The sequence below is a fragment of the Phyllostomus discolor genome, chromosome 3, assembly GCF_004126475.2.
Source record: "Phyllostomus discolor isolate MPI-MPIP mPhyDis1 chromosome 3, mPhyDis1.pri.v3, whole genome shotgun sequence".
Taxonomy (NCBI): domain Eukaryota; kingdom Metazoa; phylum Chordata; class Mammalia; order Chiroptera; family Phyllostomidae; genus Phyllostomus; species Phyllostomus discolor.
Genome location: NC_040905.2, coordinates 112916901 through 112932515, shown reverse-complemented (window position 1 = coordinate 112932515; position 15615 = coordinate 112916901). Strand labels below are relative to the sequence as shown.

At 42.6% G+C, this 15615-nt stretch overlaps 2 protein-coding genes across 8 annotated transcripts in view; one reads left to right on the top strand and one right to left on the bottom strand.

Annotated features, from left to right (window-relative positions):
• Positions 1-1196: 1196 nt before the first annotated feature.
• C3H16orf90 (chromosome 3 C16orf90 homolog) lies at positions 1197-2486 on the bottom strand (the record flags this gene model as incomplete). Its single annotated transcript, XM_028510891.2, has 2 exons — positions 1197-1710; positions 2096-2486. Coding segments are annotated over 2 exons (579 nt in total), but the record flags the coding sequence as incomplete, so codon positions are not given.
• Positions 2487-9240: 6754 nt separating this feature from the next.
• The window catches only part of CLUAP1 (clusterin associated protein 1), a 46817-nt gene continuing 40442 nt past the window's right edge, over positions 9241-15615 (top strand). Inside the window, exons 1-5 of one of the 7 annotated variants that reach the window (XM_036019973.1) lie at positions 9241-9788; positions 10662-10721; positions 12749-12860; positions 13792-13876; positions 15424-15603. In XM_036019973.1, coding sequence (XP_035875866.1) covers positions 9587-9788; positions 10662-10721; positions 12749-12860; positions 13792-13876; positions 15424-15603 — 639 coding nt within the window. In that variant the 5' untranslated portion in view covers positions 9241-9586. The remainder of the gene's footprint in view (positions 9789-10661; positions 10722-12748; positions 12861-13791; positions 13877-15423; positions 15604-15615) is intronic. The other 6 variants (XM_036019976.1, XM_036019974.1, XM_036019977.1 and 3 more) reach the window with 6 other exon arrangements.

The window sequence follows — 15615 nt, the reverse complement described above, 5'->3', positions numbered from 1 at the left end:
AAGGGCTTCTTATGTGAACACTGACTTCACACACACACAAACATACACACGAAGCTACCAGGCCTCCTCTATGCCAGAAGTGATGCCATGTCACTTCCATCACATTCTATTGGTAAAGCAAGAGACAGAGCCAGTCCCAAGTGAAAGGCGGGGAGTTCTACATAGGGCCAGACTACCATGACATGGCCCAGCGGAGGCCACTGTAGTCTGGGCATCCTGAGACCCAAACCCTGGGGCAGTCTGTGTCCCAGATAATCAAAAAGTAGGCAGGGAGGTAGATGTAACTGTCTCCAAGGACTGAGTATTAGGGCTTCTGGCATGTTCTCACTTCTGCCTGCCACCTGCCTGGTACCTGGTGCAGCTCCCTAATGTCTGTCTTGAGCAGTGGTCACTCAGGTCCCCCAACCTCAGCCTTCTGGGGGAGTGAGTGTTGGGGTGGTGGGAGAAGGCAGCTGCCCTTTCTGACACCCCATGAGGCTCACCTCATGGACCAGCTGGGTGGCTATGTCCCTCACACACCTGCCCCAGTCACAGCTGGAATACTCAAACACCTGCTTTCTCATGGCTGCTCTCTAGCTACTGCAGTCTGACTCCCACTGACAAGGGCCACACCCCTACTAATAACCTGAACACAGCTCAGGGACCAAAGTCTCCAGAATTTGCTGCCCCAGGGACCTATGCAACGTTCAGGGTGGAACCAGATTACAGGAGCAGGGAAGGGGCCTAAAGTAGTATTCCCCTGAGCTGGGAGGAACCCAGCTGTCCTGGTGTCCAGAGTGTCATTGACACTATCACGTGCGCCCCAAAAGGGGCGGCTCAACCCTAGCCTACCCCAGGCTGCCAGGACTGGAAGTCAGCCAGACAGTGAGGGTCACCGAAGCCAATATCTGTGCTCCCATCCTCCCCTGGCAGGCCTGAGGCCCCAGTGACATAGATCACATGTGTGCTGCCCCCAGGGGACATTGGACTCGATTGAGACACTTTTGGTTGCCACAATTAGGCAAAGGGAGCTAGACGAATATAGTGGGTAAATGCTACTAAACATGCTACAGCACACATGATAGCCCCCACCACAGAGAATAGTCTGGTCTCAAATATCAACAGGACCAAGGACACAGAAACTTGCCCTCAGAAACACGGGTGCCAAGGGACTGTTTCCCTAATTGAACTGGCTTGATGGCCAAAGGACAGATGCATGCAGGCTTTGGTTTTTATTGAGATTAGACCTGTGGGCTCCCCTACCTCTTGGGAGTTCCACTCTGCTCAGCCTGGCCTCCCAGGTAAAGTGGTTGACTCAAGTTGGAGCAGGCTGCAAGGGCATGCCCAGGCTTCTGGTTTTTCTGTCCCTCCTTCAGGGCCTCCCCCTCCCTCCCCTTGAGTTTTCCTGAGGCTGGCCCAGGCTCTGGTGCTGGGCAGCTGCAGGTGTCTCAGTCTGGAGGGGCTACTGATGGGGGGGAGCCCTCCCTCTCTAGACCTGCCTCCTCCACCACTTCCTGGGTCATTTTTCACCTCCTGTCCTGAGCTATGAGAACCAGCCCTGGCCCTGGGATCCCTGTGGCCTCTCCATAGGCCCAGAGCGGGTTCTCTTGCACAGTGGACATTTGGATTCCTCTGACGCTTCCCAGGACCTCTTGGGCCTGAACGCCAAGCCTTCAGAGGTACCAGGCTGGGAGAGGGCATCCTTGGCTAGATCCATGCTGGAACTGGAAGCTGAAGAAAGAGGGGAGAAAGGAGTCACTCAGAATGACCCAGGGGAGGTTGCCAGCCTATCTTATCCTATGACTCCCGCCCCGAACCCAGCATCCTTCAAAATAGGAGTGGAGGGGGTGGGTCTCTAAAGATAATCCATGAGGGAGGGAGATGGAAGGGGGAAATGTGGTTCAAGTTGGAAGGATCCTCATTTTACCCAAATCCTTCATTTTACAAATGGGGAAACCGAAGCCCAGCCCAGAAGTGGGGGAGCTTGTCAATTGTAGAGATGGGACAGAAACCCAGAAGGCTTGGGAGTGGAGAAGGGCCCACTGGGTCCACCTGAGTCTCCAATCCGACCCTTCCCTGGTTCTTACCCTCCTGCTTCACCTGGACAGGTGCTCACCTGTATTTCCCAGGCTGTCCCTGGGCAGTTGAGCTTCCAGAATGGCTGAGTGGTGGCTGTTATCTGGGTTCAGAGTCCCATGTGGCAGGTCTAGGGGCCAGGCCATGCCCTCAGGCCATAGGAGGCAGCCCTCTGCCAGGAGCCGGCCCAGCCAGTGACTCTCACACTGGCCAGCAGGCTGCACGTGGCTTGGCAGGTAGAGCGGCAGGCCCCTGAGGTGGCGCAGCCGGAAGTTCTTGGGCTTGCTTCCCTGGGCACTGGGGCACTGCTGCTGCTGGGCCCCCAGCCCTCCCTCGTAGATGTTGGATGGTGTGTCAGGGTGACTGGGGAGTCCTCGGGCCCAGCTTACTGCATCTGTGGAGGGGAAAGCAGGAGGGTGGTGGCCAGCGGGCCACAGCAGTCATAAGGGGAAAACAGCCCCGTGTTCATGTGATGGTTTCCACACTGGCCTGCCGACCCTCAGCTTACCTGCCTGTCAGTGGGGCTAAATGTCCTGACCCTGGCCTCCCCTGACCCAACATATTACTCCTCTTTCCTCTCCTGGCCAACAGGGAGGTCTGACAAGCCTTAGCCTTGGCACCAAATTCAGGATTTCAAGCCCTTTTGGCCCCTTTTTACCCCCTACTCTGGAAAGAGTATTCTGGTGTCAGTAGAGAAATTGCACAGTGGGTGCAGAATCACACAGTCCAGTCACATGTCATGGACCAGTGACCATTCCTTTCTCCTAAGCATGCATGTCTCTGAGGCCACCCTGGTGGCTTTTGTCCCAGGTCAGGATAAGAGGACATTTTTCTTCCTGCCACTTCTCCCCACAGCCCTGCACCTTCTCTTATGCGCAGCTCAGAGAACGCACAGACCAAGGCTTCCATTGAGAGCCTGTGTGATGGGGGAGGAGTGGCCCAGCCTTCTGTGCAGCAGGGCTTTGCTCTCCCCTGCTTAGGGAGTAGGTCTACAGGTTTCCCTTGGCAACCAGCTATGTGATGTCACAGGGAAGACTTCCAGCCTTCCTGGACCCCCTGAGTTTGGGGTAGGATGATGCCCAGGACAGGGACAGGGTGGGAGGAGGGCAAGGGAAGGGGGCAGAATCCTAGAGGTAGTTCTTGGTCTCTCTGGCTTGTGACAGGCCACACAAAAAAAGACTCAGCTCTTGGAGGCTGTCACTCAGTTTCCTCACATATGGGTGGGAAATGAGGATTAGCAGTACAGACTTAGTGAAACCTGGGTCAGTGCTTTGAGCGTGCCGATAAGGTGGTTCTGGTTGACTGGGGGAGTCACAACTTTTTTTAAGATAGGAGAAGGGAGGGAGAAAGGGAAAGAAACATTGATGTGAAGGAGAAACACTGATCGTATACACCCCAACCAGGGACCAAATCTACAACCCAGGCACATGTCCTGACCAGGAATTGAACCATGCTTTTCGCTTTGCAGGACAACACCCAACCAACTGAGCCACATTGGTTGAGGCACCACACAACTTTTTAATTGTCCATTTTCCCATAAGTAAATGATGTGGTATTGTATGGCTCTTGCCAAGTGTGAAGAAAGATTATTAAGGAACTGGAGCCTTCATATACTGCTGGTGGGAATCTTAAATAGCTCCACTACATTGGGAAACAATTTCTTGAAAAGTTAAAATTTCAAACAAAAGGCATCCAAATTGGAAAGGAAGAAGTAAAACTTTAATTATTTGCAGATGACATGATAACTATATAGAGAGAACCCTAAAGAGTCCATGAAAACGATATCCTGGCCAGATAACTCAAGTTGGTTAGAGCATCATCCCAATATGCCAAGGTTGCAGGTTCAGTCTCTGGTCATGGCACATACAAGAACCAATGAATGAATAGATAAGTAAGTGGAACAACAAATTGATGTTTCTCTCTCTCTGTCCCTTGTCTCCCCCCTTCCCCTTTCTCTCTAAAATTAATTTTAAAAGATATTAGAACTGATAAATTAACTCAATCAAGTAGCAGGATGCAAAATTAACATTCAGAAATCAGTCACATTTTTGCTTTGGCTGGGTGGTTCAGTTGGTTGGAGTGTTGTCCTGTGAACCAAGAAGGTTGTGGGTTTGTTTCTCAGTCAGCCCACATACCTTGGTTGCAGGTTTGACCCCTGGTCAGGGTGCATACAGGAGACAACTGGTGGATGTTTCTTTCTCATATCCATGTTTCTCTCCCTCATCCTCCCTTCCTTCCCCTCTAAAATCAATAAAAACATTTCCAATAATGAACTATCAGAAAGAGAAATTAAGGAAACAGTGCCATTTACAATTGCATCAAAAATATAAAATATTTAGAAATAAATTTAACTAAGGATGCAAAAGAACTGTAGTCAGAAAATAAGACCCTGAAGAAAGAAATTTAAGAAGATACAAATAAATGGGAGCATATACCATGCTCCTGGATAGGAAGAATTTAACATAGTTAAAATGTCCATACTATTCAAATCAATCTACAGTTTCAGTGCAATTCCTATCAAAATACCAATGGCACTTTTTCACAGAACTAGCCAAATAATCCTAAAATTTATATGGAACCATAAAAGACTTGGAATAGCCAAAGCAATCTTAAGAAGAACAAAGTTGGGTGGTGCTCGCTGTGGAGCACACCCGTACCTTTCCCTCTTCTTCCCCAGGGACATTACCTTTCCCTTTCTTCTCCTAAGTTCCCAGGGACCTTCTTTTGACTCTGTAACTTGTTTCCTGAGCCCATGCAGCCCATCTGGCTCGCTTTTTCTGCCCCTGTGACTTTCAAAATAAAGTTGCTTATAAAAAATAAAAAGGACAAAGTTGAAGATATTGTGCTACCTGTGATAATCAAGCTATACTACAAGTCTACAATAATCAAAACAACATTGTATTGGCATAAAATCAGACATAGATCAGTGGAACAGAACAGAAAGCCCAGAAATAAATCCACACCTATATGGTCAATTAATTAATCTATGACAAAAGAGGCAAGAATATACAATGGGGTACAATCTTCAGTAAATGGTGTTGAGAAAAATGGACAGATATATGCAAAAAAAAAAAAAAAACTAGACCACTTCCTTACACTATACATAAGGATAAACTAAAAAATGGATTGAAACGGATTAAGTGTAAGACTTGAAACCATAAAACTTCTAGAAGAAAATAGGCAGTAAACTCTATGACATTGCTCTGAGCAATATTTTTTTGGACTGTCTCCTTGGGCAAGGGAAACAAAGGGAAAAAATTAGTCTACATCAAACTAAAAAATTTGCACAGCAAAGGAAACCATCAACAAAAAACCTACTGAGTGGGAGAAGACACTAATGATACATGAATAAAGGGTTAATATCCACAATGTATGAAAAACTCATGCAATCACCAAAAAGACAAACAATCTGATTTAAAAAAGGTCAGAGGACCTGAAAAGATATTCCTCCAAACAGGACATACCGATGGCCAATAGGCATAAAAAAAGATATTCAACATTACTGAACATAAGAGAAATGCAAATTAAAACTACAATGGGATTATCACTTAACAGCTGTCAAAATGGCTATTATCAATAAATCAACAAGTGTTGAAGATGTGGACAAAAGGGAACCTTTTTGCACTGTTGGTGGCATTACAAATTGGTATAGCCACTATGGAAATGGTATAAAGTCCTCAAAAAATTGAAAATAGAACTATCATATGACCCAGCAATTCCACTTCTGGAATTCCACTTCTATTTATCCAAAGACATCCAAACACTAATTTGAAAAGATTTTATATATATATATATCCATCCCTATGTTCATTGCAGCATTATTTACAATAGCCAAAATATGGAAGCAACCTAAGTGGGACATATATAATGGGATATTACTTGGCCATAAAAAATATAATCTTACCATATGTGATAACATGGGTGGACCAAGAGGGTATTCTGCCATGTGAATTAAGTCAGAGAAAGACAAATACCATATAATTTCACTAATATGTGGAATCTAAAACACAAAATAAGTGAACAAATAAAACAGAAACTCATAGATACAGAGAACAAACTGATAATTACCAGATGGGGAACTGGGACGTGGTAAAAAAGGTGAAGGGCTACCCATGTGGCTTAGTAGGTTGGAGTATCGTCCCATGCACCAAAGGGTTACAGGTTTGATTCCCAGTCATGGCACATGTCTGGATTATGGTTTTGATTCCCAGTCAGGGCACATGCAGAGGCAGCAGATTGATGTTTCTCTCACACATAGGTGTTTCTCTATCTCTTCTCCTCTCTCTAAAACAGGGGTGTCAAACTTATTTTCACCGGGGGCCACATCAGCCTCATGGTGGCCTTCAAAGGACCGAATGTAACTTCAACTTCCTAACAGTTAAGGAGTAGTTACATTTATACAGTCCTAAAATTATTTTGGCCCTTTGAAGGCCACCATGAGGCTGATTGTGGCCCCCTGTGAGAACGAGTTTGACACCCCTGCTAAAATCAATAAAAGCATCATCAGGTGAAAAGCTTAAGTACAAATTGGCAGTTATGAAATAGTCATGTGGGCCCTAGCCAGGTAGCTCAGTTGATTAGAGCATCATCCCAACATGACAAGGTTGTAGGTTCAATCCCCAGTCAGGCCAAATTCACATACAAGAATCAACCAATGAATGAAGAATCAACCAATGAATGTGCATAAATAAGTGGGACAACAAATCAATGTTTCTCTCTTTCCTTTCTCTCTCTCTCTCGCCCTTCCTTTCTCTAAAATCAATAAAAATTTTAAAAATAGTCATGAAGATGTAACATACAGCATAGGGAGTATAAGTCAATAATATTGTAATATCTATGTATGGTGTCAGGTGGATCCTAGACTTATTGGGGGGATTACTTAAAAGTCATATCATGTCTAATCACTATGCTGTACACCTGAAACATAATATTGAATGTCAAACATAATTGAAAAAATTTTTAAATTGTTTTCAATTCTCTCTATTCACAGATGACATGATCTTACACAGAGAAAAAATTAGTTCACACTCAACATTGTCTGAGCTAATAAAACTATTAGAGCTAATAAAGTTCAGCAAAGTTGGATATAAGATCAACATAAAAGTTAGTTGTATTTATAAACACTAGCACAGAAGAATAAAATGGGAATAAATTTCACCAAGGGGTTTCAAAACAACACTGAAAACTATGAAATAGGTACTAAAAACAAATAAAGAAGACTTAAGTAAATGGAAAAATATTACTGTTCATGGGTTGAAGACATAATATTGTTAAGGCAGCAGTATTCCCTAAAGTGACCTACAGATACTTTGAAAATCCCAATGGCCTTTTACACAGAAACTGGGAAGCTGATTCTAAAATTCACATGGAATTACAAGGGAACCCAAATAAGCAAAAACAATTTTTAAAAAGAAAAATTTAACCAAAATTTAACCAAAATAGTGTGGAACTGACATGATTAAGTATCTTAATCAATGAAGTAGAATAGAGAGATCAGAAATAAACCTATATATCTGTGGTCAATTGATTTTCAACAAGAATGCCAAGACTATTCAATGGGGAAAGAATTTCTTCAAATGGTGCTGGAACAACTGGATAGCCACATGCAAGAGAATGACGGTTGACCTCTACCTCACACCATATACAAAAAATTAACCCAAATTGCATCAAAAGACACGAATGTAAGAGCTAAAAGTATAAAACTCTTAAAAGTAAACATAAGAATGAATCTTTATGATTTTGGATTTGGAAATGAATTACTAGATATGACAACAAAACCATAAGTAACAAAATAAAAAATAGATAAATTGGACTTTATCAAAACTTCAAACTTTGCTGCTGCAAAAGGCAGTATCAAGAAGTAGAAGCGTACAGAATGTGATATTTGCAAACCAAGTATCTGATAAAAGTGTACTATTCAGAATATATAAAGAATTCTTACAACAACAAAAAGATAACCCAATTTAAAAATGGCAAAGAAGTTGAATAGACATCTCTCTATTATTTTCTTATTATTTGCCATATATCTTCTTTAAAGTATCTGTTTGGTCCACTTTCTAATTGGATTTAGTTTTCAGAGTTTGTTATGTATTCTGGATACGTCTTTTCATTGGCTGTGTTTTGTGAATATTTTCTTCTAGACAGATTATCCTTTAATTTTCTTAAAAATATCTTGAAGTTTTTTTAAAAGCTTGTTTTTGAAAAAAGATTTTATTTATTTATGTTTAGACAGAGAGGAAGGGAGAAAGAAACATTAATGTGTGGGTCGCCTCTCCTGTCCCCCTCACCTGGGACCTGGCCAGCAACCCAGGCATGTGCCCTGACTGGGATCCGAACCTGCTACCCTTTGTTTTGCAGGTGGGTGCTCAATCAACTGAGCTACACAAGCCAGGGAAAAGAGGTTTAAATTTTTTTTCATTAAGTCCATTTATGAAAACATTTTTTAAGGATTGCACTTTTGGTGTATTTAAGAAATCTTGCTTTACCCTGTCATAAAGCTTTTTCCCATTTTCTGGAAGAGGCTTTTCTTCTAGAAAAGATAGTTTTAGTGGCTTTTGTTTTTTTTTAACTTAAGGGCCCTTGTTATAAACAGCAGTTTCTCGTGTTGTGACAATTTTAGGTTTTATATTTTGGTTGCGTGGAGGTTCATTTATTTGGATTTCCAATTGTTTCAAGTAATTTATTGAAAAACTATTCTTTCTCCACTGAAGTGCTTTGTCACCTTTATCGTGCTGACCATATATATATATGTGGACATATTTGGGGACTTTCTTTAGGGTCCACGCATTTATGTTTATTTTACTTCGCCTACATCAATAAAGAGGTGGAGAAAATCACAGCGGCTCGCAGTCCCTCTTCTTCCCCCGCCCTTCCAGCTCAGCTCGCTCCGTCTCCCAGCTCTTCTTTCTTTGTTGACTGCCCTACACCGCAGAAGCCCTGGGGAACGGTCCCAGATGAGCCCCCAGGAGATCTGGCCGCAATTCGGGTTTCCTCCTAACCCTGGAGCCTTCCGGTTTCTCAACAGAGCTCACAATCTCTTCCTCCATCAAAAGAGGACACGGTTACCAGGACAACCGCCGGCGCGCTAGCATCCAGGACGATTTCCGGCCTGTCGTGAAGAACGAGCCTGGTGCGCGGGCTCGGGTCCAGGCCCGGACACCCTCTCGCGGTACGGTGATTAGCTGTACCGTCTCCTGTGCGGCGTACCGCCCCTTAATGCTGCAGCGTTTTCCCTGGGGTTTCTGACGCCAGCACAGCTAGCACTTTACACGTGGCGGGTAGGACGCTACTGAGCTAGGAAACCCAGCTTCGTGACATTATGGTACATTCTTTCTAGAGGAGTGGAGGAGGAAATGGGAAGCAGCTCGTAGTGCACGTAGCACAGTGTCAGGCACATTTTAGGTGTTCAGAACGTGTCAGCCAGTGTCAAGTATCTGCAAAACGTTGAAAGAGACCCGAACGCCCTGCGGCTCGTAGCTTCACATCGGGAGTAACAACCCATACCTCCCTCCTTGACTCCCGGGACATTCCCATGCCTACCACCCCTTTCCCTTGCGTGTGCTCGCGCAATCCGTCTGCTTCGCTTCTTATCCTGTTTGACGCTTGCTGCGCGCCGTCGAGAACTCCGTGCGTTGCCACAGAGACCCGTGAGCGCCGAGAGGGGAGCGGTGGAGATCAGACGAGACTCCGGGCTAGTGGGGACTACAGCGCCATGTCTTTCCGCGACCTCCGCAGTAAGGAAGCCCTGCCCTTTGTGACCTGCGGGCCTCCTGAAAGACTCGGGGACCCCGCGCGCTGGGTCCTCTGGCCTGAGCTGCGTCGAATCCCTCCTGGGCCTCTGCGCTTCAGGGGCGCCCCTGGTTCTCTGCTGCCCACTCCTACCCTGGTTCAACGCCCCAGACCTGGTTTTGTATTTGCCACTGGCTGTGGCTTGTGCAGCTGAGGAACCGAAGTTTTAATTTTATCTCACTTTAAATGATTTGTATAGCTACTTGAGCTCTTCGCTACCAAGTTAAAAAACGCAGAGACCGTTTTTTGGGTTGGGTTAGATTAGAGTTCAGAGAAACGAACAACAAAACCGAGGAGGAGACTGCTGAATAGTAATTGCGTCTAGCTTTTTTTGAGTTTTTACGATCTGCTAGGTAGTAACTGTTTTGTGTAGGCATCATTTTATTTACTCCTCTGAATAACTACGCTTCTGTATTTAGAGATGCGCAAACTGGCACAGGGAGGTCAAGTATCTCAATCAAGGGACACAGGTGGTAAGAGCTGGCTCTGGAAAATGAACCCAGTTGTCTAACCTCCAACGCCTTCATCCTTACTAAAGGGACTGATGAGGATATAAGGGAAGCCAAATGCCTTTGCCAGAAGGTTGGCGAAGTGGAAGAATGGAGAAAAGAGAGTTATTACTACTTTCACGCTAGGTATTTTACCTTCACTATCGTATTTTAGTCCTCACTTAAATGGTGAGGTAAGTGGTATAATTCCTGGATGAAATATTTGAGGCACTGATAGGTAATTTGTTTTAGGTCACACAACCGGAATCGGGTGGAAGCAGGGATCGAGACAGTACTGTGTAAATCAAAATCTCTTACCTTTTTATACAGTGTCATTTTCTGAATCAGAAGCAGTTCAGCTAACTGGCTCCACCTGCATAGATGTAGCAGGTGATTACCAGTTTGCTGTGTGTGATATGAGGGGACTCCGTAAAGCAGGGGTGTCAAACTCATTTTCACCGGCGGCCACATCAGCCCTGCAGTTGCCTTCAAAGGGCCGAATGTAATTTTAGGACTGTATAAATGTAACTACTCCTTAACTAGGGGCAAGGAGCTCTGTGCTGCCGCTGGGTAGAAGCAAGGTTCGGGGTGGGATGAAACAAGGTGGAGGGCTGAATTCGGCCACGGGCCTTGTGTTTGCCACCTGTGCTGTAAGGCCAATTTTCTAACTGAATTGCTGGTACCTGAAATTTTACTGTTAAAGATTACTTCTTTCACTTATGGATTGCTTTATTTCTACAATGTAATTATACAGGAAGACACACCACATTTCATTGCTACGTGTACCAGCACCATAGTGTGAATTAGCCCTCTGGGATGTCAAGATTCTTGGTGACTGTATGTTGTAGAGATAAGTTTCTCTCCCCTCCCAGTTTAGAGCAAGCCCTCTGCTAGGGGACGTTGCATGGAGTTGTATTGGGAAGAGTGTGTAAGAAGGGGATTTCTGAATATTTTGACATTAAATGAAAGTTGTACAATTGTGTAATTTATGTTAAGAATCTAACTCAGATTTTCTCCATTTTGACAATAATATTGCAAAGTGAACAGAATTTAACTACTGCTTAATGGGAAGAAGTATTTAGGCAGTGCCTGACTGGATGCTGCTTGATTTTCCATCACTCTGTTCAGATTTCCCAAAAAACAGTGACAGAGGCCCTCAGTGCCATTGTTCTTTCCTCTGCTTAGGCCTTTTCTTCTGTTGTCTATTGTAATCCAACCTAACCTCTGATTGCCTGGGTAGTTTCTTTGTGAATGCTGTTGAGACCTTTTGAACATCTACCTTTAAGAAGAGTGAGGCCAGACATTAAAGAGCCATGAGTACACTGAATGTACATCTTGGTACACAGTGGTAACTCAAAACCTGTTTGTTGTGTTCATTTCCAAGTCCTTCTGAAAGCTTAGACAGCCCTGACCAGCGTGGCTCAGTTGGTTCGACGTAGTCCCGCAAAGTGAAAGTTCACCTGTTTGATTTCTGGTTAGGACACATGCCTAGGTTGGAGGTTCGGTACCCAGGTGGGGCACGTACGAGAGACAACTGATTGATGATTCTCACATCAGTGTTTCTCTGCCTCTGTTTCTCCCTCCTTTCCCCTCTCTAAAAACAAATAAACTCTTAAAAAAGTAAAAAGGCTGAGTGACAGCAACCTCTTGTGTCAACAAGTATTAGTATTACTGTTACTACTGTTTCTTAATCTGATTTGTAATAAATCTAAATAGTGCTCAATAGAGCACTCATTCCCTTTAAGATTTCTCTAGATACAGTACAACTAATCTTTAAAAGTGTACGTTATTAAGGTCCTATATGCTCACTAAAAGAAAAAAAAAGACAAATCACACATAACTCAGCAACATGAACTTTACATTAATACCAGGACCCCCCAAAATAAACACTTAGCATTTTTAAATATTTTTGTTTATGATGTTTTATAGTGCCAGGTATTTCTCATTTTGAGTGGTAGGAAGATACCCAAGAGAGAAATTGCCCTGGATGGGTGGCTCAGTTCATTGGAGTGTCATCTCATACACCAAAAGGTTGCGGGTTCAATCCTCGGTCAGGGCACATATGTAGGTTGCAGGTTTGATTCCTGGTTTGGGTGTGTATGGGAGGCAACAGATCGATGTTTCTCTCTTCCTCTCTAAAAAATCAACAAACATATCCTTAAAAAAAGAGACAGAAATTAAATTCACAGCCAATTCCTAACCCCCATTTTAATGTACAACTTCTACTTCTCCGAAGGAACTTAAATTATGTTTTTCAGGAAGCAGATTATTTTATCTACTTTTTTCTTTCCCTCTTAAAGAGTTGATAAATAGTCCCTAAAACTGTCAATAGATTGGAAATAAGAAGGGAAAGCAAAGAAAGTAAATAAGTAATTGCTGTTTGATGAATTGACTGAATTGTATTTTGCCTTGAACAGATTTTACAGAGATGATGAGAGCCTTGGGTTACCCTCGACATATTTCTATGGAAAATTTCCGCACACCAAATTTTGGACTTGTGTCTGAAGTTCTTCTCTGGCTTGTGAAAAGGTTAGAATTACACTTTATTGAAGTCTATAAATGAATACTGATATTCTTTGTTAGCCACCTAGAAACAGGATATTGTTGTAAAGCTAAAAGAAGAGTTCAATAAAATTTGAGTTTGACAGACGTAGTTGTAACCTGTTGAAAATCAGTTGAGATTTAAAGAATGCCTTGGGAGAAGGAATATACCAGGCAGAGGTAGAAGGAGACTATTTCTCAGTAGGACGCAGTAACTGGGGCCCAAGTTCCTCTCCACCCCTCACCTTCATCAGGAGTGACAGGGCCCTTCCTACACATTCTAATGAGTACACTGGATTAGAAATAATTTCGATTTCACTTTGTGTTTAAAACCTAGTATCTAACATTTGGGGTTGGCAAACTCTTTGTTAAGAACCTTAAATGTTGCAGGCTACATAAGAGCTCTTTCACATATTCTGCAATGTGTTTTGTTTTTTATAATCCTTTAAAAATGTAAAAACCCTTCTTAGTGTGTAAGCTGTACAAAAAGAGGCCAAGGGCTGCAGTCTGCTGAGTCCTGGTGGGTCATCGATAATGAAGAAAGTAACTCCAGTTACTCTGCTGTTCTGTGAGCTAACTAGTCAGCTGTGGTCAAGGGCTGTCAGCCAAAGTAATCATTTTGTTTATTTTAATTAAATTTTGAGGTCTGAGAGATTTAATTTTGTAAGCTGAGCTCCAAATTTGATTTTTGAAATCAGTTAAACCTGTTCTTAGGGTGAGGCTTTGCTTCCTTGTGTGTTTGGTATTTTGTGTTGCTTTTGAAGTCTTTTTTTTTGTCTTACTTAACAGGGGACTCAGAGAGCCTCCTGTTACAGATGCACTGATTCACAGTTGCCTACTTTCTCTTTCGTGGACTTTATACACAATTAACTAGTGTCTTCTCTCTCTCTCTCTCTCTCTCTCTCTCTCTCTCTCTCAGGTATGAGCCTCAGACTGATATCCCTTCTGAGGTTGAGACGGAACAAGACCGGGTTTTCTTCATCAAGGCAGTTGCCCAGTTCATGGTTAGTTCATAGTTATTTGATGGAATTGTAAAATTGAATACATTAGAAAGAGATGAGTCCTAGTTAGGGCTTCTTTCAAGTTTCTAAACCCATTCCGTTACCAGGTTTCTGTAGAGCCATTTTGCCAGCAAATTTTTTGGTTTTAATTCATTATTAAGATTTTTATTTATTTCTGAATAGGTAGTATATTTCAAGGTTTAGAAATTTTATTTTAGATCATGAAATGATACGAGTAAAATTACTTATTTTGTCTGCCATCAGCCTAGTTCTATTCCATGTAATCACTATTATTATTATTTTTAAATATTTTATTTATTTATTTTTAGACAGTAAGAGAGGGAGAAAGAGAGGGAGTGAAACATCGACGTGTGAGAGAAACAGCAATTGGTTATCTCTTGCATGCCCCTACTGGGGATCTGGCCCACAACCCAGGCATGTGCCCTGACTGGGAATAGAACTGGTGACCCTTTGGTTCACAGGCCAGCACTCAGTCCACTGAGCCACACCAGCCAGGGCAGTAATTACTATTAATATATTCCAGAGTTTATGCATATATAAGCAAATAGAATATATATGTTCTATATATTCAATATTCTATTAGAATAGAATATATATCTAAATGTATATATATTTAATAGCTAATAGAACAATATATATTTAATACAAGAATATACTATTTCAGTAGAATATTGAATACACAGAATATATATGTTTTCTATATATGTTCTTTTCCTTCTTTATACACAAATGGGAGCATGCTGTTTAGAATCTTGCTTTCTTCACTTGATGGTACATTTTGGAGAACTTTCCAAATACCTATAGAACTTATTCTTTTTTAAAAAACTTTTTCTTTATTATTTTTTAATCTTCACTTGAGTATATGTTTATTGATTTTTAGAGCGAGGGAAGGAGGGAGGGAGGGAGAGACAGACAGACAGACAGACAGACACATCTGTGTGAGACAGAAACATCGATTGGTTACCTCTCTTACACCCCAACCAGGGATTGAGCCCACAACCTAGGAATGTGCCCTGACTGGGGATCAAACCCACAGCCTTTTGGTGTACAGGGCGATGCTCCAACCAACTGGGCCACCTGGCCAGGGCTCATTCTCTTAACACTTGAGTAGCGTTGCTTGCCTGGACAAACCATAATTTATGTAATTTAAATAGACAGACATTTAGGTGTTTGTAAACTTTGCTCTTTGAAGCAATGCTGTAACATATAAGCTATATGTATCTCATTTCTTTTTTGAGTATATCAATCTCTAGGATAGATTCTCAGGATTGGAATTGCTAGGTTAAAATATATGTGCATTTGTAATTTTGTTGTCATTTATACAAAAATTGCTGTCCATCAAGATTGTATCGCTTTATATACCGGCTTGCGATGTATGAGCCATTGGAAAGTGACTCTTAATACAGTCAGGTGATATCTCAAGTGTTGGTAAAGACATTTTCAAATTGCCTGAGATTACATGAGATTTGGTTTAGATTTTACATAGAAAGGATCTTAAACTGTTTTTGTTTCCTTTGGTCTGAAAATAGGCCACCAAGGCACATATAAAACTCAATACTAAGAAACTGTATCAAGCAGATGGGTATGCAGTGAAAGAACTATTGAAGATTACTTCTGTCCTTTATAATGCTATGAAGACCAAAGGGATGGAGGGCTCTAAAATAGGAGAGGAGGATATCAGCAAATTCAAGTTTGATCTTGGTTCAAAGGTAAGGACAATG